General features: G+C 41.5%; 1 protein-coding gene across 6 annotated transcripts in view; it reads right to left on the bottom strand.

The window, feature by feature from the left end:
• LOC128689102 (probable glutamate receptor) overlaps positions 1-22,794 on the bottom strand; it is a 128,961-nt gene that overhangs the window by 41,225 nt on the left and 64,942 nt on the right. For all 6 annotated transcript variants that reach the window (XM_070087312.1, XM_070087317.1, XM_070087311.1 and 3 more), the window contains 2 exons: positions 22,441-22,614; positions 13,965-14,221 (listed from right to left, as the gene is read on the bottom strand). In XM_070087312.1, the coding sequence (XP_069943413.1) occupies positions 13,965-14,221; positions 22,441-22,614 (431 nt within the window). The remainder of the gene's footprint in view (positions 1-13,964; positions 14,222-22,440; positions 22,615-22,794) is intronic.

Here is a 22,794-nt window from a genome sequence, read left to right as displayed (position 1 = left end):
TCTCACCTTCAAGGACCATAACATTGTATCAATCGCATCTGCTAGAAAAATGACAGGATGGATAATGAGAACCTTCAAAACTAGGGAGGCCAAGCCCATGATGACACTCTTCAGGTCACTTGTTCTATCTAGGCTGGAATATTGCTGCACACTAACAGCACCTTTCAAGGCAGGTGAAATTGCCGACCTAGAAAATGTACAGAGAACTTTCACGGCGCGCATAACGGAGATAAAACACCTCAATTATTGGGAGCGCTTGAGGTTCCTAAACCTGTATTCCCTGGAACGCAGGAGGGAGAGATACATGATTATATACACCTGGAAAATCCTAGAGGGACTAGTACCGAACTTGCACACGAAAATCACCCACTACGAAAGCAAAAGACTTGGCAGACGATGCACCATCCCCCCAATGAAAAGCAGGGGTGTCACTAGCACGTTAAGAGACCATACAATAAGTGTCAGGGGCCCGAGACTGTTCAACTGCCTCCCAGCACACATAAGGGGGATTACCAACAGACCCCTGGCAGTCTTCAAGCTGGCACTGGACAAGCACCTAAAGTCAGTTCCGGATCAGCCGGGCTGTGGCTCGTATGTTGGTTTGCGTGCAGCCAGCAGCAACAGCCTGGTTGATCAGGCTCTGATCCACCAGGAGGCCTGGTCTCAGACCGGGCCGCGGGGGCGTTGACCCCCGGAACTCTCTCCAGGTAAACTCCAGGTAAACAACCTATTCAGATGTGACAGAGTGAACAGGCAAAAGGGGGAGAAGTTGGCCTGTGCATTGCAGAGTCACTTGTTTGCACAGAACTGCTAAATGCCTCAAATGATGTAGTGGAAGTTTTAGCAGTAAAGGTCGAGAACCAAAACCTAGTCATTGTGGTAGTCTACAAGCCTCCGGATGCAACATCCCAGCAATTCCAGGAACAGCTGTTAAAAATTGACCACTGTCTGGAAAATCTTCCAGCTCCTGCACCCAACATCTTGCTCCTGGGGGATTTCAACTTAAGGCACCTAAAATGGAGGAATATAGCAAATAATATTGTTGCAGTAATAACACCAGGAGGCAGCTCTGATGAAAACTCACACTCACACGAGCTTTTAAATCTCTGCACAAAATTCAATTTAAACCAGCAAATAATAGGACCTACTAGACTGGAGAATACACTAGACCTCATCTTCATTAACAATGATGATCTGATAAGAAATGTCACCATATCAAAAACAATATACTCAGATCACAACATAATTGAGGTTCAGGCATGTATGCGTGGAGCCCCAGACCGACATAATGAGACTAGTCACGAGGGAGCATTCACCAAATTCAACTTCAATAACAAAAACAAAGTGGGACCAAGTAAACCAAGTCCTAACCGATATAAGCTGGGAAGATATACTAAGCAACACAGACCCCAAATTATGCCTAGAACAGATTAACTTGGTGGCACTCGATGTATGCACAAGGCTTATTCCTCTAATAAAAAGGGGGAGTAGATGTAAAATAGAAAGAGACAGGCGCTCCCTTTACAGGCGACGGAAAAGAATAACAGAGCGGCTAAAAGAGGTCAATATATCTGAAATGCGTAGGGAGACACTGGTCAGAGAAATAGCAAGCATCGAACTTAAGCTAAAAGAATTCTTTAGGAGTCAGGAATCGCGGGAAGAACTAAAAGCCATAAATGAAATCGAAAGAAACCCAAAGTATTTCTTCTCCTATGCCAAATCAAAATCGAGAACAACGTCCAGTATTGGGCCCCTACTTAAACAAGATGGGTCCTACACAGATGACAGCAAGGAAATGAGTGAGCTACTCAAGTCCCAATATGACTCAGTTTTTAGCAAGCCGCTAACCAGACTGAGAGTCGAAGATCAAAATGAATTTTTTATGAGAGAGCCACAAAATTTGATTAACACAAGCCTATCCGATGTTATCCTGACGCCAAATGACTTCGAACAGGCGATAAATGACATGCCCATGCACTCTGCCCCAGGGCCAGACTCATGGAACTCCGTGTTCATCAAGAACTGCAAGAAGCCCCTATCACGAGCCTTTTCCATCCTATGGAGAGGGAGCATGGACACGGGGGTCGTCCCACAGTTACTAAAAACAACAGACATAGCCCCACTCCACAAAGGGGGCAGTAAAGCAACAGCAAAGAACTACAGACCAATAGCACTAACATCCCATATCATAAAAATCTTTGAAAGGGTCCTAAGAAGCAAGATCACCACCCATCTAGAAACCCATCAGTTACACAACCCAGGGCAACATGGGTTTAGAACAGGTCGCTCCTGTCTGTCTCAACTATTGGATCACTACGACAAGGTCCTAAATGCACTAGAAGACAAAAAGAATGCAGATGTAATATATACAGACTTTGCAAAAGCCTTCGACAAGTGTGACCATGGCGTAATAGCGCACAAAATGCGTGCTAAAGGAATAACAGGAAAAGTCGGTCGATGGATCTATAATTTCCTCACTAACAGAACACAGAGAGTAGTCGTCAACAGAGTAAAGTCCGAGGCAGCTACGGTGAAAAGCTCTGTTCCACAAGGCACAGTACTCGCTCCCATCTTGTTCCTCATCCTCATATCCGACATAGACAAGGATGTCAGCCACAGCACCGTGTCTTCCTTTGCAGATGACACCCGAATCTGCATGACAGTGTCTTCCATTGCAGACAGTGCAAGGCTCCAGGCGGACATCAACCAAATCTTTCAGAGGGCTGCAGAAAACAATATGAAGTTCAACGATGAGAAATTTCAATTACTCAGATATGGTAAACATGAGGAAATTAAATCTTCATCAGAGTACAAAATAAATTCTGGCCACAAAATAGAGCGAAACACCAACGTCAAAGACCTGGGGAGTGATTATGTCGGAGGATCTCACCTTCAAGGACCATAACATTGTATCAATCGCATCTGCTAGAAAAATGACAGGATGGATAATGAGAACCTTCAAAACTAGGGAGGCCAAGCCCATGATGACACTCTTCAGGTCACTTGTTCTATCTAGGCTGGAATATTGCTGCACACTAACAGCACCTTTCAAGGCACGTGAAATGGCCGACCTAGAAAATGTACAGAGAACTTTCATGGCGCGCATAACGGAGATAAAACACCTCAATTACTGATAGCACTTGAGGTTCCTAAACCTGTATTCCCTGGAACGCAGGAGGGAGAGATACATGATTATATACACCTGGAAAATCCTAGAGGGAATAGTACCGAACTTGCACACAAAAATCACTCACTACGAAAGCAAAAGACTTGGCAGACGATGCACCATCCCCCCAATGAAAAGCAGGGGTGTCACTAGCACGTTAAGAAACCATACAATAAGTGTCAGGGGCCCGAGACTGTTCAACTGCCTCCCAGCACACATAAGGGGGATTACCAACAGACCCCTGGCAGTCTTCAAGCTGGCACTGGACAAGCACCTAAAATCAGTTCCTGATCAGCCGGGCTGTGGCTCGTACGTTGATTTGCGTGCAGCCAGCAGCAACAGCCTGGTTGATCAGGCTCTGATCCACCAGGAGGCCTGGTCACAGACCGGGCCGCGGGGGCGTTGACCCCCGGAACTCTCTCCAGGTAAACTCCAGGTAAACTACTGAGCCTACTCACATATATGGTGGCATACTAGATCTGTGTCTTGGATTTAATACATCATATACGATGCATGACTCTGTCATAGTTGATGATCTTCTATCTGATCACTTCCCAAGACTAACAACTGTCAATCTTGATCACATCTCCAGCAATCAAGGAGCTAAATACAGGAGGAGGAAACTTTTTCTCAAACCAGAACAGAGACAACTTTATTAACCACTTGGATCAATGGTATAAGAATTACGAGCCCATTGGCACACAAAAATTTAATGATGATTTAATTACCACTATTGAGAGTGTTCTCACAGATCAAGTGGGCAGGAATAGGAAACAAAGACCCTCCACTATAAATAACAATAAAAACCAATGTAAATACTATAATGATCCACAGCTACGCAATCTAACACATGCAGCTAGGAGGATTGGTAAAGCATACCGTGAATGTAGAACCCCAGACCTGCTCAGAACGTTCCAAGCTGCACTAACAAATGCAAGGAATAGAAAGGAAGAACTTAGGTAACAGGAATGGGAACAGTTTGTTAGTGGATTAAATAGGTCCACCCCTTTGAGTTTGGCTTGGAAAGGTATAAATAAAATAACCAGGAAAAAGACTGGCAATGTTGCTCATCCCTTTCCTCTTGAAAAAGCAAATGACCTCATAAATGACTGGTCCAAAACATCCAGGCATGAAAACCTTCCATCTCATATTAGAAAAAATTTAGAGAGTACTTCTGAAGAAATGTTGAAACTGATTAATTTTATGAGCCAAAATATTGATGAGAGTGATTGCCTCTTTACCAAGTATGAATTAGATAATGCATTAACCAAAGGTCGATCAACTGCTCCTGGAGAGGATGGTATAACCTATGATATTCTCAGAACTCTAAGGCACGTGCCTGATAACCCTTTGTTGGCACTGTATAATCTCAGTTACATTGATGGCGTTCTTCCTACTTCTGGACCAATAGTCTCATTGTGCCTATCCCTAAGCCCCAACAGCCTGATACATTTAGGCCGATCTCCTTAACTAGTTGTCTTTGTAAAACTTTTGAAAGAATGATGCTTAACAGACTGTACTACAGAATCAGACACCAACTTTCCCCCTACCTCTATGGGTTCATGAAAGGTAAAAGTGTGCAGAACTGTATTTCCACCTTTCTCACTGCACACACCTCTACTAGTTTTACCACTTTTCTTGATCTATTATTATTATTATAATCAAGGGGGAAGCGCTAAACCCGGAGGATTATACAGCGCCTGGGGGAGGATGTGGAAGGCATTCAGGCTTAATTCGGGGAACTGGAGCACAGATCCAATTCCCTAAATCAAGAGCCCCTCACCAACATCAAGGAACCTTCCTTGAGGGATTTGTTGATCTAAAATCTGCATTTGATATTGCGAACAGAACCGTTATACTACATGAACTAGCCAAAATGAATATTGGTGGTAGCTTACTCTGCTGGATAATAGGATACCTGTCAAATAGAGTATCCTCTGTCCTTTACCAAGGCTTCAGAAGTGATTCTAAAGAAATGTCTTTAGGTACACCGCAGGGAGGAGTTCTTAGTCCCATGCTATTTAATATTCTGATTAATGCTCTCCTAAATGCTCTACCTGCCTCACCTAAACATATATAGCTATAAGCTATGCTGATGATATCATGATCCATACAACAGGGCATAAGATGAATACCATTCTTAATGAAGTTCAAGCAATTTGTAATCGATTAGGCCTCATAATATCTTCCTCTAAAACAAAGATATTAACAAGCAAACGACATCCCCCACCCATCTATTTGCAGGGTGAAATCATTAGCTACGTTAAAACTTACAGATATCTTGGTGTAGATGTACCCTTTAACAAATCCACTATACCACAACTAAACAAAAAATGCAAAGCTAGGCTAAATGCTCTCAAAGCTGTTGCTGGCTACAATCCCAACTATGGTGCTAATGTGAGAATCGTGAGAATGATGTACATAGCCTATGTTAGGTCCTTAATTGATTATGCTGCTCCCATGTTGATATTAGCTAGAGAAAGTTCCCTCCGACCCTTGGAGTTAATGCAAAATGAAGCTCTCAGGACTATTCTTGGCTGTCCCAGATCTACAAAAGTTCTTAACATGAGGAAGGAGCTTGGTATTTCTAGTATCAGTGATAGGATTGTTGAAATTAACACTGTACTCGGTATTAGAATGTTGAGAAACGAACCAGACACTGTCACAGTGAATCTTACCAAGTGTCTAGAGGTAAATACACACAGATCTAAATGGATTGTGAAAACGTGCAATTGCATTAAGTTTTATAACCTGCATGAACTGTATCACTGTAGGCAACAAGAGCATTTCACCCCTCCATGGAAGATGTGTTCATTTAATATCACATTCCTACAAGTCCCTCCCAAGAAGCTTATTGCTAGTAATCCCTTCCTTAAATCTCTTGTTAGAGCAACTGCTCAAGAAGAAATTTCTCACCTAGCTGGTAGTAATAAGTTATCACAAGTTACATACACTGATGGATCTAAACAGGAGTCTTCTGGCAGGGCTGCATCTGCTCTTGTTGCCACCTCCCTAGTTAAGAACGATAATAAATTTGTTGAGTTAGGCATAAGAATTAACAACTGGGCGTCTACACTGCAAACTGAATTGTTTGCAATCCTAATGGCGCTAAAGCTAACCTATGACACTGAGCTTGACTCTATCATCATTACTGATTCTATATCATCATTGAAGGCTCTTGACTCATATAATGACTCCAACAACATGCTCATTGGAGAAGCCAGGTATAGATACTCAAAAATTAGGGACAAAGGAATTAATGTACAATTGCTATGGATCCCATCACACATTGGATTACTCCTTCATGATAAAGTTGATATGTTAGCCAAGAAGAGTACCCAGAAGGAGAACGTAGAATATAACTTTGGTATAACTGTGTCTAGCATTAGGAATAATATTAGGAGAGAAGCAAATAATGAAAATGATTGTTATAGGAATGCAGTTAGAAGCCTGAGTAAATCTATAACCCACTATGATAACATGAACGTAGATAAGTATGTTTATGGAGCAACTTGCAATGTGAACAGACTGACTGATGTTGTAGTGGCCAGGCTTAGGCTTGGTTACAAGTACTTCTAGCAGTTTGGGAGACACACAGATGATGATCAAACTAAATGTAAATTATGTGATCAGGCATATGGTCACTCTCTTGAACACTATGTGCTTAATTGTCCACTTATTGAGGAATACAGAGACAGACAGTATAATAACCTATGTGACATATCAAGATATCTTATTAATGAAAATAAGATACCAGATATACTAAGCAAATTTCCTAAATTTGCTTGTAACAGATAAGTGAACTATAGATATGTAGATATAAATCCATATGTATTCCTGTTAACCCTTTGGGGCCTAGTTCCTAGGCCTTTTGTGTATCCATATGCTCTCGCGCTACCGTCCACAGGATGGATATGGGGTGCACAATAAACTAGCCACTTCGGTGGCAAAATCTAAAAAATCTAATCGGTCTTCAAATGAATGACAAAACTGATGAACTGGCAAAGGGTGGGAATTATTACAATCTTGGACTGTCAGTAGACTGACAATAATACGAAAAGAACTTCATTTGAAATACACCGACTTAAGACAGGGAAATTGAAATTATTATAATCAAGGGGAAGCGCTAAACTCGTAGGATTATACAGTGCCTGGGGGGGATGTGGAAGGCATTCAGGCTTAATTCAGTAAACTGGAGCACAGACCCAATTCCCTAAATCAAGAGCCTCTCACCAACATCAAGGAACCTTCCTTGAGGGGTACATATAGTAGATGTAGTACTTTTTTTTTTTTTTAGATTTTGCCACCGAAGTGGCTAGTTTATTGTGCACCCCATATCCATCCTGTGGACGGTAGCGCGAGAGCATATGGATACACAAAAGGCCTAGGAACTAGGCCCCAAAGGGTTAACAGGAATACATATGGATTTATATCTACATATCTATAGTTCACTTATCTGTTACAAGCAAATTTAGGAAATTTGCTTAGTATATCTGGTATCTTATTTTCATTAATAAGATATCTTGACATGTCACATAGGTTATTATACTGTCTGTCTCTGTATTCCTCAATAAGTGGACAATTAAGCACATAGTGTTCAAGAGAGTGACCATATGCCTGATCACATAATTTACATTTAGTTTGATCATCATCTGTGTGTCTCCCAAACTGCCAGAAGTACTTGTAACCAAGCCTAAGCCTGGCCACTACAACATCAGTCAGTCTGTTCACATTGCAAGTTGCTCCATAAACATACTTATCTACGTTCATGTTATCATAGTGGGTTATAGATCTACTCAGGCTTCTAACTGCATTCCTATAACAATCATCTTCATTATTTACTTCTCTCCTAATATTATTCCTAATGCTAGACACAGTTATACCAAAGTTATATTCTACGTTCTCCTTCTGGATACTCTTCTTGGCTAACATATCAACTTTATCATGAAGGAGTAATCCAATGTGTGATGGGATCCATAGCAATTGTACATTAATTCCTTTGTCCCTAATTTTTGAGTATCTATACCTGGCTTCCCCAATGAGCATGTTGTTGGAGTCATTATATGAGTCAAGAGCCTTCAATGATGACATAGAATCAGTAATGATGATAGAGTCAAGCTCAGTGTCATAGGTTAGCTTTAGCGCCATTAGGATTGCAAACAATTCAGTTTGCAGTGTAGACGCCCAGTTGTTAATTCTTATGCCTAACTCAACAAATTTATTATCGTTCTTAACTAGGGAGGTGGCAACAAGAGCAGATGCAGCCCTGCCAGAAGACTCCTGTTTAGATCCATCAGTGTATATAACTTGTGATAACTTATTACTACCAGCTAGGCGAAAAATTTCTTCTTGAGCAGTTGCTCTAACGAGAGATTTAAGGAAGGGATTACTAGCAATGAGCTTCTTGGGAGGGACTTGTAGGTATGTGATATTAAATGAACACATCTTCCATGGAGGGGTGAAATGCTCTTGTTGCCTACAGTGATACAGTTCATGCAGGTTATAAAACTTAATGCAATTGCACGTTTTCACAATCCATTTAGATCTGTGTGTATTTACCTCTAGACACTTGGTAAGATTCACTGTGACAGTGTCTGGTTCGTTTCTCAACATTCTAATACCGAGTACAGTGTTAATTTCAACAATCCTATCACTGATACTAGAAATACCAAGCTCCTTCCTCATGTTAAGAACTTTTGTAGATCTGGGACAGCCAAGAATAGTCCTGAGAGCTTCATTTTGCATTAACTCCAAGGGTCGGAGGGAACTTTCTCTAGCTAATATCAACATGGGAGCAGCATAATCAATTAAGGACCTAACATAGGCTATGTACATCATTCTCACGATTCTCACATTAGCACCATAGTTGGGATTGTAGCCAGCAACAGCTTTGAGAGCATTTAGCCTAGCTTTACATTTCTTGTTTAGTTGTGGTATAGTGGATTTGTTAAAGGGTACATCTACACCAAGATATCTGTAAGTTTTAACGTAGCTAATGATTTCACCCTGCAAATAGATGGGTGGGGGATGTCGTTTGCTTGTTAATATCTTTGTTTTAGAGGAAGATATTATGAGGCCTAGTCGATTACAAATTGCTTGAACTTCATTAAGAATGGTATTCATCTTCTTATGCCCTGTTGTATGGATCATGATATCATCAGCATAGCTTATAGCTATATGTTTAGGTGAGGCAGGTAGAGCATTTAGGAGAGCATTAATCAGAATATTAAATAGCATGGGACTAAGAACTCCTCCCTGCGGTGTACCTAAAGACATTTCTTTAGAATCACTTCTGAAGCCTTGGTAAAGGACAGAGGATACTCTATTTGACAGGTATCCTATTATCCAACAGAGTAAGCTACCACCAATATTCATTTTGGCTAGTTCATGTAGTATAACGGTTCTGTTTGCAATATCAAATGCAGATTTTAGATCAAGAAAAGTGGTAAAACTAGTAGAGGTGTGTGCAGTGAGAAAGGTGGAAATACAGTTCTGCACACTTTTACCTTTCATGAACCCATAGAGGTAGGGGGAAAGTTGATGTCTGATTCTGTAGTACAATCTGTTAAGCATCATTCTTTCAAAAGTTTTGCAAAGACAACTAGTTAAGGAGATCGGCCTAAATGTATCAGGCTGTTGGGGCTTAGGGATAGGCACAATGAGACTATTGGTCCAGGAAGTAGGAAGAACGCCCTCAATGTAACTGAGATTATACAGTGCCAACAAAGGGTTATCAGGCACGTGCCTTAGAGTTCTGAGAATATCATAGGTTACACCATCCTCTCCAGGAGCAGTTGATCGACCTTTGGTTAATGCATTATCTAATTCATACTCGGTAAAGAGGCAATCACTCTCATCAATATTTTGGCTCATAAAATTAATCAGTTTCAACATTTCTTCAGAAGTACTCTCTAAATTTTTTCTAATATGAGATGGAAGGCTTTCATGCCTGGATGTTTTGGACCAGTCATTTATGAGGTCATTTGCTTTTTCAAGAGGAAAGGGATGAGCAACATTGCCAGTCTTTTTCCTGGTTATTTTATTTATACCTTTCCAAGCCAAACTCAAAGGGGTGGACCTATTTAATCCACTAACAAACTGTTCCCATTCCTGTTGCCTAAGTTCTTCCTTTCTATTCCTTGCATTTGTTAGTGCAGCTTGGAACGTTCTGAGCAGGTCTGGGGTTCTACATTCACTGTATGCTTTACCAATCCTCCTAGCTGCATGTGTTAGATTGCGCAGCTGTGGATCATTATAGTATTTACATTGGTTTTTATTGTTATTTATAGTGGAGGGTCTTTGTTTCCTATTCCTGCCCACTTGATCTGTGAGAACACTCTCAATAGTGGTAATTAAATCATCATTAAATTTTTGTGTGCCAGTGGGCTCGTAATTCTTATACCATTGATCCAAGTGGTTAATAAAGTTGTCTCTGTGTTCTGGTTTGAGAATAAGTTTCCTCCTTCTGTATTTAGCTCCTTGATTGCTGGAGATGTGATCAAGATTGACAGTTGTTAGTCTTGGGAAGTGATCAGATAGAAGATCATCAACTATGACAGAGTCATGCATCGTATATGATGTATTAAATCCAAGACACAGATCTAGTATGCCACCATATATGTGAGTAGGCTCAGTAGTGCCCACAATTCGAACATTATCATGCTCATTCAGCAATCTCACTAGTTTAGTTCCATTGGTGTTTGTAATAGACCCACCAATATTCTTACGTCTGGCATTAAAATCTCCAAGAATGATGCTAGGTTCACTATTGATGCGATCTGGTAAAGCATCAGGTCGAAGCTGGTTCGCTGGGGCATAGAGATTAAAAATGTTATGGAAAAATCGCCTGCATATACTTTGACACCATGATACTGCATGTTAACTCGACTCTGCAAGGAAAGGAGTGAATGTGGCAAGTTCTTTCTGACATACATCACACAACAGTTGGTTGACCTTAGGTTATAAGCTGCATATCCAGGCAAGTTTGGTGGAGGTGCTCCATCTTTCAATCTACATTCCTGCAAACAGATGACATCAATATTCTTGGTTGCACTAATATGATGTAAGTCAGGCAACCGCTTCCTGATGGAAGCAATGTTCCATGAAAAGATTTGTAATGTATCCATTGTAGTGAGTTATTATAATCTCTTGCTCATAAGATGGTAAAACTATTATGCTTTGACTGCAGTGTGCAGATACTTAAGAGCAAATAGCATAGTTTGTACGTCTTTATCTTCAGAACCTTTATTTTTAAGCATTTTTCGGCATTTTGGCAGCCAGTTATAAGGCAATTTTTGAAGGCAAGAGTTATGGGCTTCTTTCTCACAAATTGCTGGAAGCTGAACGGAGATTGCTGCACTTTTGACATCATCACCATGCTCAAGAGCATCATCCTGATTACATATAATTATTAAACTTGTCAGGATCTGTTCAAGATGCTCAATTTTTTTCTGGAAATTTGTTATAATATGAGGAAGGTCAGACGAATCCAATGCCTCTCCGGAGGATGGCACTTCTGGGTTAGTGCTTCCTTTAACACCTATCACCTTAACAGGTACCATGGTTACATTAGTGTTCTCTGTTTCATCATTCATTGCAGGTAGGTCCTGTGCATCTGACTCATCTCCAATTTCCAGGGAGGTTACCTGTGTGGTGTCCGTCTGACTGTTGTAGTTGTGTGTATTGGGAGAAATGACAAACTCATCCCCATATTCAGGTGTAGCCATAGGTATCTGTAGTGGCAGACCAGTAGTTCCATATGTGCTAGCAGGGATGGCTAGCTCCTCCACAGCTGGTGTGTGTGATGGCATTCTGGTATCACCAGAATTGTTTGCAGTGAGGTGGGGTTCTTGCACACTTTGCAGAGGTTCAGTCTCAGATCTGGCTGTGGTAGACTGGATGGCCCCATCATCAGTTACCATTAAAGGACTGTTATCAGGTTTACCTCGAAGGTTGTTTGGGTTCTGACTGCAGTCCTTGTGGGAAACTGTAACCCCAACTTCTTTACAGTTAATACACTTAAATTTTTGGCTGTCAGAGCCTACTGTGCATTCTCTAGTGGAATGTTTCCCAGCACACTTACCACACCAAGAATGTAGTATTCCACAGTCTACTGCAACATGTGTCAGGGAAGTTCAGCTTAACACATTCTTCCTTTGAAGAAAGACTTCTTGCAGCCTCTGTGCATCAAGGACGTTTAGTATCACATTGTGAACGAGTCAAGTGAGTCTGACTACGTCGACGCTCTAACCCTTTCTCACTTTTTCTCTTTTGTTTACTTTTAAAGGTCTGGAAGCTATCATCATTTCCATCACCTGCAGAAATAGGTTCCTCTATGACAGTTGCCATGTTTGCCAGTGATGATATCTCGTGTAACACTCACAACACAAGAATTCCTCGCTTATCTTTCCCTTATAGCTTATGCAAGAGCAAATATTCACTACAAAGTCAGAAGTCCAAAATAGATCACAAGACACAAGTGCTCAAGTTCAATGAACACCTCCAACCATACTCAACCCAGACCACCACCACTCAATACGACACACACCCCACCAAAAACACACTCAGAGACCTCTTGTATGTGTGTTAATAATATGGTACATATAATGATATAATGGATGGTACAGGCGAGGTCTTACACCATATCACAAATTACAAAGATGAACAGAGAGAGAGAGAGAGAGAGAGAGAGAGAGAGAGAGAGAGAGAGAGAGAGAGAGAGAGAGAGAGAGAGAGAGAGAGAGAGAGAGAGAGAGAGAGAGATAGAGAGATAGAGAGAGAGAGAGAGAGAGAGAGAGAGAGAGAGAGAGAGAGAGAGAGAGAGAGAGAGAGAGTAGGTAATATTGAGCATAAAATTAGAATTCTGACATACATCACATTAAACATGAGGTTCAAATGATAACTTCCACTTGAGATAGTTCAGGCTACTGCCACCTAATGTACCTCACTGAAATAATAATATAGCAGACATCACAATGAACGCTGAAGACAACCTCTTACCCCAACCATAGATTGTAAACAGAATTACTAAAAAAAAAAAAAAAAAAAAAAAAAAAATAGGTAATGTTACACCTCACCAACATCAAGGAACCTTACCTGAGGGGAATAAAAATGTTAAACTAACATACTGTAACTAGAAAAAGTTTGTCAAACACTGCCATCCTCAGGTGCCCTTTTGACAGTGTTAGATACACTATTCCCAATTTAGGTTTAAATGTAATAACTTGAGAAAGTCTCTTATGAATGGCTTCAATTTACTTTCAACACTGGTGTATCCTACTCAAAGAGTTAGATTTGTTACTGGAGTGTAGGTACCAATTTGCCATTTTTGTTTTTAAAACTAACTCATTCCATTGTTCTACCATTTTGTAAGTAAATTTCTAATATTCCTTTGGTATGTCTCTATCCTTAGTTTATAGCTATGGACACTTGTCTTGCCCTTTGATGCTGTTAATAGTCTTCCTTATTAATTCTCCTGTATCTTTTATTAATTTATACGTGGTCATCTTATTGTCTTTACTCCTGTTGGTCAAAGATGGCACGTCCAATGCTTTCAATTGCATCCAGTACAGAGACACATGCACGAGGATGTTAGTGTTCTGAACAAAGCTGCGAATAAAGTGACCCTGTCAGCTGAGCGTAGTGCAGATTGAAAACCTGTAAAAGGTATATTGCGTACATAATTAAAACTGGTATCACTTTTTTTCAGAAAAGTAGTCAAGTAGCTGTTTTAATACATTCTTACCACTAACACAAAAAACAAACACAAGAACACAGACACACAGTAATCATGAAATACCCTGCTGTGTGATGGCTGCCCATGTAAGTAGCAGGAACTCCCTCTTCCACTCCTGATACTTCATGGCCTCCTTGCGTGAACCTCTGGTAGGATTCGTCGACAGTTTGTGAAAGTAACAGTGGGAGACACCCCAGAACACGATAGCTAGTAAAGCCAGTACCAAGAGCAAGCATAACCAGAGGGCACTGGAGAATGGACGAGTATAGGACGTCCATGACACGGCTGATAGCTCAGGGGGCCGGGCGAAGATGCGGTAACTGGGGACACAGGAAGATTAATATAGTATGCAAGACGGAACACACAAAATGGAACATCGTGGTACGTGATTTTTGAACATTATACAAATTATTGACATTACTATGTGTAGTGATACTGCTCCTGTGGGGAGCAGCAGCAGGATAATACTGCACCACCTCTCGGGGCCCTTAACAACAACAACAGTTTGGTGTGTGTCATGGGCGCCAACACATGGTGTGTGATTCTCTTCTCTTCTATCCCTATATTAGTGATGCAGATTACATGGCGAGTTTAAATATGTGGCCTGTAGTTATAACTTTTCTCTTGACATATGCAAGACATCACCATCCCTGTAGAAGCCGTTATTAGATGTACTAGTCATTATATTTTGTTGTTGCAGAAGTACTATGAAGATTCTATGTTCAATAAAGCCTAGAGATAAGGCCTGTGTTTCTATCACAACAATTTATTGAACATAGAATCCTGGGCTACCTGGTGGTGATCCTGCGCTAGACTACATCACAACATGGAGCGTTTACTGAAACCTGAGAGGCTAGACTGTGACCCCAGCTTATCAACGGCTGCTCAGGAATGGAAGCACTGGTTTAAGACTTTCGAAAACTTCTTGGGAGCCATTCCTAAAGAAGATCTAGATAAACTAAGTCTGCTCATCAATTTTGTGTCACCTAAGATATATGAGGCTATTTCTGAATGTAATACCTACGAAGATGCTATCAAAACCCTCAAGTCTCAGTATATTAAACCTACAAATGAAATCTTTGCACGCTATCGCCTTGCAACTCGCCGCCAGCAGATTGATGAATCCTTAGAGGAATACCTTCAAGCACTGAAAATTTTAGGTAAGGACTGTCACTTCCAAGCAGTGACAGCTGCTCAGTATTGTGAAGAATCCATCAGGGATGCTTTTATCAGTGGCTTGCAATCACCAATAATAAGGCAGCATTTATTGGAGAATAAAACTCTCGACTTAGCCGCTGCCTTTGACCAGGCAAGAGCTCTAGATTCAGCCCAGAAGAATTCTGAAGTATACAGTACCACTCAGCCTTCTCGAGTGGTAAGTGCTGCAATTCCTGACCAAGACTCTTGCAATGAAGTTATTGTGGAACCTGCCTCAGTGACAGCAGCAGCAGGTACGGTGTGTTTCTTTTGTGGTTTTTCAAGACATCCACATCCAAAGTGTCCTGCTCGTGAAGCAATGTGCCGTAAATGCCACAAGAAAGGTCACTTTGCTAAAGTATGTCGTGCTAATGCATCAACAAGAGCTAGTGCCTCCACACATTCCAGTGATCATGCGACACTAGCAACAGTGACTTCTGCGGCTACTCCAAATTCACTGTCAAAGGCAGTTGTGAAAGTATTCATCAAAGGAACAGAAGTAGATGGTCTTATTGATAGTGGCAGCTCAGAGAGTTTCATCAATCTTGACTTAGTTAAACGCCACTCCTTGACTGTACATCACTCATCAGGTACCGTTTCCATGACATCAACATCTCTCTCTATTCAGACCTTAGGGTTTTGTAAGGTAAATCTCAGAGTTAATGGAAAGGATTATCAAGATGTACATTTAGCTATTCTGCCACAACTGTGCTCTGATGTTATCCTTGGTCAGGACTTTCAGAAGCTGCATGGTAGTGTCACCTTAACATATGGAGGTGAACTGCCTCCTCTTGTTGTCTGTGGACTTAGCACTTTAAGGGTAGACCCACCAAAGCTGTTTGCAAATCTTACCGCGGATTGCCATCCTACATCAGCTAAGTCACGCCGCTATTCTTATGAGGATCGGATGTTCATTGAGAAAGAAACTCAGAGGCTGCTGAAGGAGGGTATTATAGAACCGAGTAATTCCCCTTGGCATGCACAGGTTGTTGTTGTTGTTAAAGATGATTATAGGAAACGGAGACTGGCTATCGATTACTCTGAGACAATCAACAAATTTACACTTCTTGATGGGTACCCTCTACCTCGAATTGATGATATAGTGAACAAAATTGCTCAGTACTATGTGTTTAGCACAATTGATATACAGAGTGCCTATCATCAAGTCCCTATAAGGAATGAAGATAAACCATACACAGCATTTCAGGCTAGTGATGGCCTGTATCAGTTTACCAGAGTCCCTTTTGGAGTCACCAATGGGGTAGCCTGCTTCCAACGAATTATGGATTCACTCATTCAGGAAGAGCAACTCGTGGGAACTTACGCGTATTTAGATGTTACCATTTGTGGCAAGACCCAGGAGGAACATGATGCAAACCTTGATAAGTTTTTGGAAGCCGCCAAGAAGAAAAATATCAGTTACAATGAGGAAATGTGCACTTTTTCAACTAAAAGGCTTAGCATCCTTGGTTATGTAGTGGAAGGAGGTTCAATATTCCCAGACCCTGAACGACTACGACCTCTACGGGAACTTCCAATGCCTCAAGACAAAAAGTCACTCCGAAGAACTCTTGGTCTCTTTGCTTATTACTCACAATGGATCTACAACTATTCAAGTAAAGTCCGCCCATTGAGTGCTACCACATTTCCTGTGACAAAGGAAGCAGAAGCCGCTTTCCATACTCTCAAACAGGACATTGAAAACTCAGTAGTTCAAGCCATTGATGAGTCCCTACCATTCGAAGTGGAAACGGATGCATCTGACATTGCCATTGCTGCAGTCTTATCTCAGGCAGGACGACCAGTAGCCTTCTTTTTGAGAACTTTTCAAGGATCAGAGAAATGTTACGCTGCTGTAGAAAAGGAAGCCCAGGCCATCATAGAAGCAGTTCGCCACTGGAGGCATTATTTAACTGGTAGACATTTCACCATAAGGACTGACCAACGGTCCGTGAAGTATATGTTCGACAAGAAGCACAAAAGTAGGATAAAGAATGACAAGATATTACGCTGGAGGATGGAACTATCGTGTTATGACTTTGATATTCTGTACCGACCGGGTCAAGAGAACATCTCACCTGATGCATTCTCTAGGTCCCACTGTGGAGCAGCATGTCATGATTTGCAATCACTCTCAGCGCTCCACAAGGCTTTGTGTCACCCAGGAGTTACACGCCTGTACCATTTTGTCAAATCAAAGAACATGCCCTACTCAATGGAAGATGTGCGACAAGTGATCAGAGCATGCAGAGTATGTGCAGAGTGCAAGCCAAACTTTCATCAGCCAGAGAAGACTCATCTCATAAAATCCACCCAGCCTTTCGAGAGACTGAATATAGATTTCAAAGGACCTCTACCAAGCACAAATCAGAATAGGTATTTCCTTAACATAGTAGATGAATATTCAAGGTTTCCCTTTGTATTCCCCTGTGCAAATATGACTGCTTCAACTGTTATTAGTTGTCTTTAACAGTTGTTCTCTATTTTAGGTATGCCAGCTTATATCCATTCAGACAGGGGATCCTCGTTCATGAGTAACGAACTTCAGGAGTTTTTGTCTTTGGGGGGATGTTGCATCGTCTGCCAAGTCTTTTGCTTTCGTAGTGAGTGATTTTCGTGTGCAAGTTCGGTACTAGTCCCTCTAGGATTTTCCAGGTGTATATAATCATGTATCTCTTCTGCCTGCGTTCCAGGGAATACAGGTTCAGGAACCTCAAGCGCTCCCAGTAATTGAGGTGTTTTATCTCCGTTATGCGTGCCGTGAAGGTTCTCTGTACATTTTCTAGGTCAGCAATATCACCTGCCTTGAAAGGTGCTGTTAGTGTGCAGCAATATTCCAGCCTAGATAGAACAAGTGACCTGAAGAGTGTCATCATGGGCTTGGCCTCCCTAGTTTTGAAGGTTCTCATTATCCATCCTGTCATTTTTCTAGCAGGTGCGATTGATACAATGTTATGGTCCTTGAAGGTGAGATCCTCCGACATGATCACTCCCAGGTCTTTGACGTTGGTGTTTCGCTCTATTTTGTGGCCAGAATTTGTTTTGTACTCTGATGAAGATTTAATTTCCTCGTGTTTACCATATCTGAGTAATTGAAATTTCTCATCGTTGAACTTCATATTGTTTTCTGCAACCTACTGAAAGATTCGGTTGATATCCGCCTGGAGCCTTGCAGTGTCTGCAATGGAAGACACTGTCATGCAGATTCGGGTGTCATCTGCAAAGGAAGCACCTTTCAAGGCAGGTGAAATTGCCGACCTAGAAAATGTACAGAGAACTTTCACGGCGCGCATAACGGAGATAAAACACCTCAATTACTGGGAGCGCTTGAGGTTCCTAAACCTGTATTCCCTGGAATGCAGGAGGGAGAGATACATGATTATATACACCTGGAAAATCCTAGAGGGAATAGTACCGAACTTGCACACGAAAATCACTCACTACGAAAGCAAAAGACTTGGCAGACGATGCACCATCCCCCCAATGAAAAGCAGGGGTGTCACTAGCACGTTAAGAGACCATACAATAAGTGTCAGGGGCCCGAGACTGTTCAACTGCCTCCCAGCACACATAAGGGGGATTACCAACAGACCCCTGGCAGTCTTCAAGCTGGCACTGGACAAGCACCTAAAGTCAGTTCCTGATCAGCCGGGCTGTGGCTCGTACGTTGGTTTGCATGCAGCCAGCAGCAACAGCCTGGTTGATCAGGCTCTGATCCACCAGGAAGCCTGGTCACAGACCGGGCCGCGGGGGCGTTGACCCCCGGAACTCTCTCCAGGTAAACTCCAGGAAGACACGGTGCTGTGGCTGACATCCTTGTCTATGTCGGATATGAGGATGAGGAACAAGATGGGAGCGAGTACTGTGCCTTGTGGAACAGAGCTTTTCACCGTAGCTGCCTCGGACTTTACTCTGTTGACGACTACTCTCTGTGTTCTGTTAGTGAGGAAATTATAGATCCATCGACCGACTTTTCCTGTTATTCCTTTAGCACGCATTTTGTGCGCTATTACGCCATGGTCACACTTGTTGAAGGCTTTTGCAAAGTCTGTATATATTACATCTGCATTCTTTTTATCTTCTAGTGCATTTAGGACCTTGTCGTAGTGATCCAATAGTTGAGACAGACAGGAGCGACCTGTTCTAAAACCATGTTGCCCTGGGTTGTGTAACTGATGGGTTTCTAGATGGGTGGTGATCTTGCTTCTTAGGACCCTTTCAAAGATTTTTATGATATGGGATGTTAGTGCTATCGGTCTGTAGTTCTTTGCTGTTGCTTTACTGCCCCCTTTGTGGAGTGGGGCTATGTCTGCTGTTTTTAGTAACTGTGGGACGACCCCCGTGTCCATGTTCCCTCTCCATAGGATGGAAAAGGCTCGTGATAGGGGCTTCTTGCAGTTCTTGATGAACACGGAGTTCCATGAGTCTGGCCCTGGGGCAGAGTGCATGGGCATGTCATTTATCGCTTGTTCGAAGTCATTTGGCGTCAGGATAACATCGGATAGGCTTGTGTTAACCAAATTTTGTGGCTCTCTCATAAAAAATTCATTTTGATCTTCGACTCTCAGTCTGGTTAGCGGCTTGCTAAAAACTGAGTCATATTGGGACTTGAGTAGCTCACTCATTTCCTTGCTGTCATCTGTGTAGGACTCATCTTATTTAAGTAGGGGCCCAATACTGGACGTTGTTCTCGACTTTGATTTGGCATAGGAGAAGATATACTTTGGGTTTCTTTCGATTTCATTTATGGCTTTTAGTTCTTCCCGCGATTCCTGACTCCCATAAGATTCCTTTAGCTTGAGTTCGATGCTTGCTATTTCTCTGACCAGTGTCTCCCTACGCATTTCAGATATATTGACCTCTTTTAGCCGCTCTGTTATTCTTTTCCATCGCCTGTAAAGGGAGCGCCTGTCTCTTTCTATTTTACATCTACTCCTTTTTCTTAGAGGAATAAGCCTTGTGCATACATCGAGTGCCACCAAGTTAATCTGTTCTAGGCATACGTTGGGGTCTGTGTTGCTTAGTATATTTATTTATTTATTTATTTATTTATTTAGAAATTTTAGCATACATACAGAGGTACAAAAAAAATACAGGTAAGAGCAGCATGCCAAAGCCATCCCAGCTTATATCGGTTAGGACTTGGTTTACTTGGTCCCACTTTATGTTTTTGTTATTGAAGTTGAATTTGGTGAATGCTCCCTCGTGACTAGTCTCATTATGTCGGTCTGGGGCTCCACGCATACATGTCTGAACCTCAATTATGTTGTGATCTGAGTATATTGTTTTTGATATGGTGACATTTCTTATCAGATCATCATTGTTAGTGAAGATGAGGTTTAGTGTATTCTCCAGTCTAGTAGGCTCTATTATTTGTTGGTTTAAATTGAATTTTGTGCAGAGATTTAAAAGCTCGTGTGAGTGTGAGTTTTCATCAGAGCTGCCTCCTGGTGTTGTTACTGCAACAATATTATTTGCTATATTCCTCCATTTTAGGTGCCTTAAGTTGAAATCCCCCAGGAGCAAGATGTTGGGTGCAGGATCTGGAAGATTTTCCAGACAGTGGTCAATTTTTAACAGCTGTTCCTGGAATTGCTGGGATGTTGCATCCGGAGGCTTGTAGACTACCACAATGATTATGTTTTGGTTCTCGACCTTTACTGCTAAAACTTCCACTACATCATTTGAGGCATTTAGCAGTTCTGTGCAAACAAGTGACTCTGCAATGTACAGGCCAACCCCCCCCCCCCTTTTTGCGTAACAATAGTGTAGCAGAAATAAAAAAGTTAAATGTTAGAAAATGACGAATTTTATAAATAAAATTTGTATACATACCATCTCATGTTAACATAGGAGGAAATGAGAGAAACTGACACACTGGCAGAATTAGGAACAACTAAATATAGTTTTTGAGAAACTGCGGCTAACTACTCTGAAAATTCATATTAAAAACCTTGAGGATGAGTTCAATGACAAAAGTGTGTTGGCCAACAGTGAATGTGTACAGCATTACAATCAGGTTGCATTAGATGAAACATTTGTTTATGGTAAGACAGGAAGAAACAGAAGCATGGACTCTGGCGGCCAGGATTTGTGCAGGTTACCTGTATATGTGACAAGCTGGCGTGGCAACTCAGAGGAAAGGCAATGTATGTGAAAGGAGGATAAATATACTCTCCGGCAGTATATTTTATAATGTAGCAGATTACCCTAGTATAGAATTAATACCACAGATATATTTCAACAGTGTAAGTATTCTTATTCCATCACAGTGGAGAAGAGCTGGCCAGTGAGTAAATCCGATAGCTATAGTCCAACCAGAAATAACACAAGATCACATACAGGTGGAGCACTGTCTGCCGAAGAACACTGCAGAAGTAAAGTAAAAGGACACAAGTGCAACTAATGTGACATTTTATTGTGGCAACGTTTCACAGGCCTACTGGCCCATACTAGGCAGGTCCTTCCCAAACACCGTAACAAAAATATTTACCCAACCCATTTTTCAGTGCTATTAAAGGAATAAGCTTTAACCCTATTAACTCGTGCTCTATAAATTCCACTCAAATACACCCTCTCACTCTTATTTATCTAACTTATACTTGAAACTACCCAAGGTTCTAGCTTCAAAAACCCTACTAGGCAGATTGTTCCACTCATTGACTACTCAATTTCCAAAGCAGTACTTTCTTACATCCTTTCTAAACCGAAACTTATCTAATTTGAATCCATTATTTCGAGTACTTTCTTGAAAGGATATTCTCTGAACCATAATTATATTTCCTTTTAATTATATCTTCCATTTTACACTTCAATAATGTGTCTCATTCTAAGCCTTACAAGAGGATGTAGGTTAAGGGCTCTCAATCTATTTTTGTATGAAATATTTCTTATGAAGTGGATTAATGCTGTCATCCTTTTCTAAATGTTCTCCAATGAATTTATATCCATTCTGTAGTATGGAGATAGGACTAAGCTGCGTAATCAAAGCAAGGCCTTACTAATAGTGTAGAGCTGTAGTATAACCTTTGGACTCCTGCTACTTATACTTCTTGATATAGATCCTACAACAGACCTGCTGGCCCATGCTAGGCAAGTCTAATTCACATCCAGACAAGGCAAACACCAATTCCTCCATCCTAAACAATAGACCACAAGGTTCCTCAAGAGTCCACCACAATGGACAAGGAGACTCTCTCTCAAGTTTCAGGGCCTGTAATAATAACAGGTGTGAAAGTAAAAAAAAAAAATCCAGGGTAAATTAAGAAAATCTTGTGGATGGTAAATAAAATGCCCGAGTACATATGTATATTACGTAAGTAAAATGGGCAATTAGGCTTACCTTAACTTTATTAAAACGGAGGAGAAGTCGAGGACCTGCGCCCTACTGTAGGTCTGGGAGAGGTGAGCTACCACCACGTGAGCCCGTTTGCTCAGCACATCCTTGACCAGTCCTGTCCACAACCCACCAGTGTATGACCCGAACTCTCCGTCAGCCGGGGTTATCACGGAGTACCTGCCAGCACCCACCCGCGTGTGGGAATTAAATACCATTAATCTTATGCAGCATTTGCAGCATTAATCAAAGGGTATTAGGCTATACTTCAAGTTTGCACCCTGATAGGATATATATCTTCTTTCAACAAACCAGCCGTATCCCACCGAGGCAGGGTGGCCCAAACAGAAAAACAAAAGT

Source organism: Cherax quadricarinatus, chromosome 21 (genome assembly GCF_038502225.1).
Source record: "Cherax quadricarinatus isolate ZL_2023a chromosome 21, ASM3850222v1, whole genome shotgun sequence".
In the NCBI taxonomy this organism is placed as follows: Eukaryota; Metazoa; Arthropoda; class Malacostraca; order Decapoda; family Parastacidae; genus Cherax; species Cherax quadricarinatus.
This window is presented reverse-complemented; position numbering and strand designations above follow the sequence as displayed.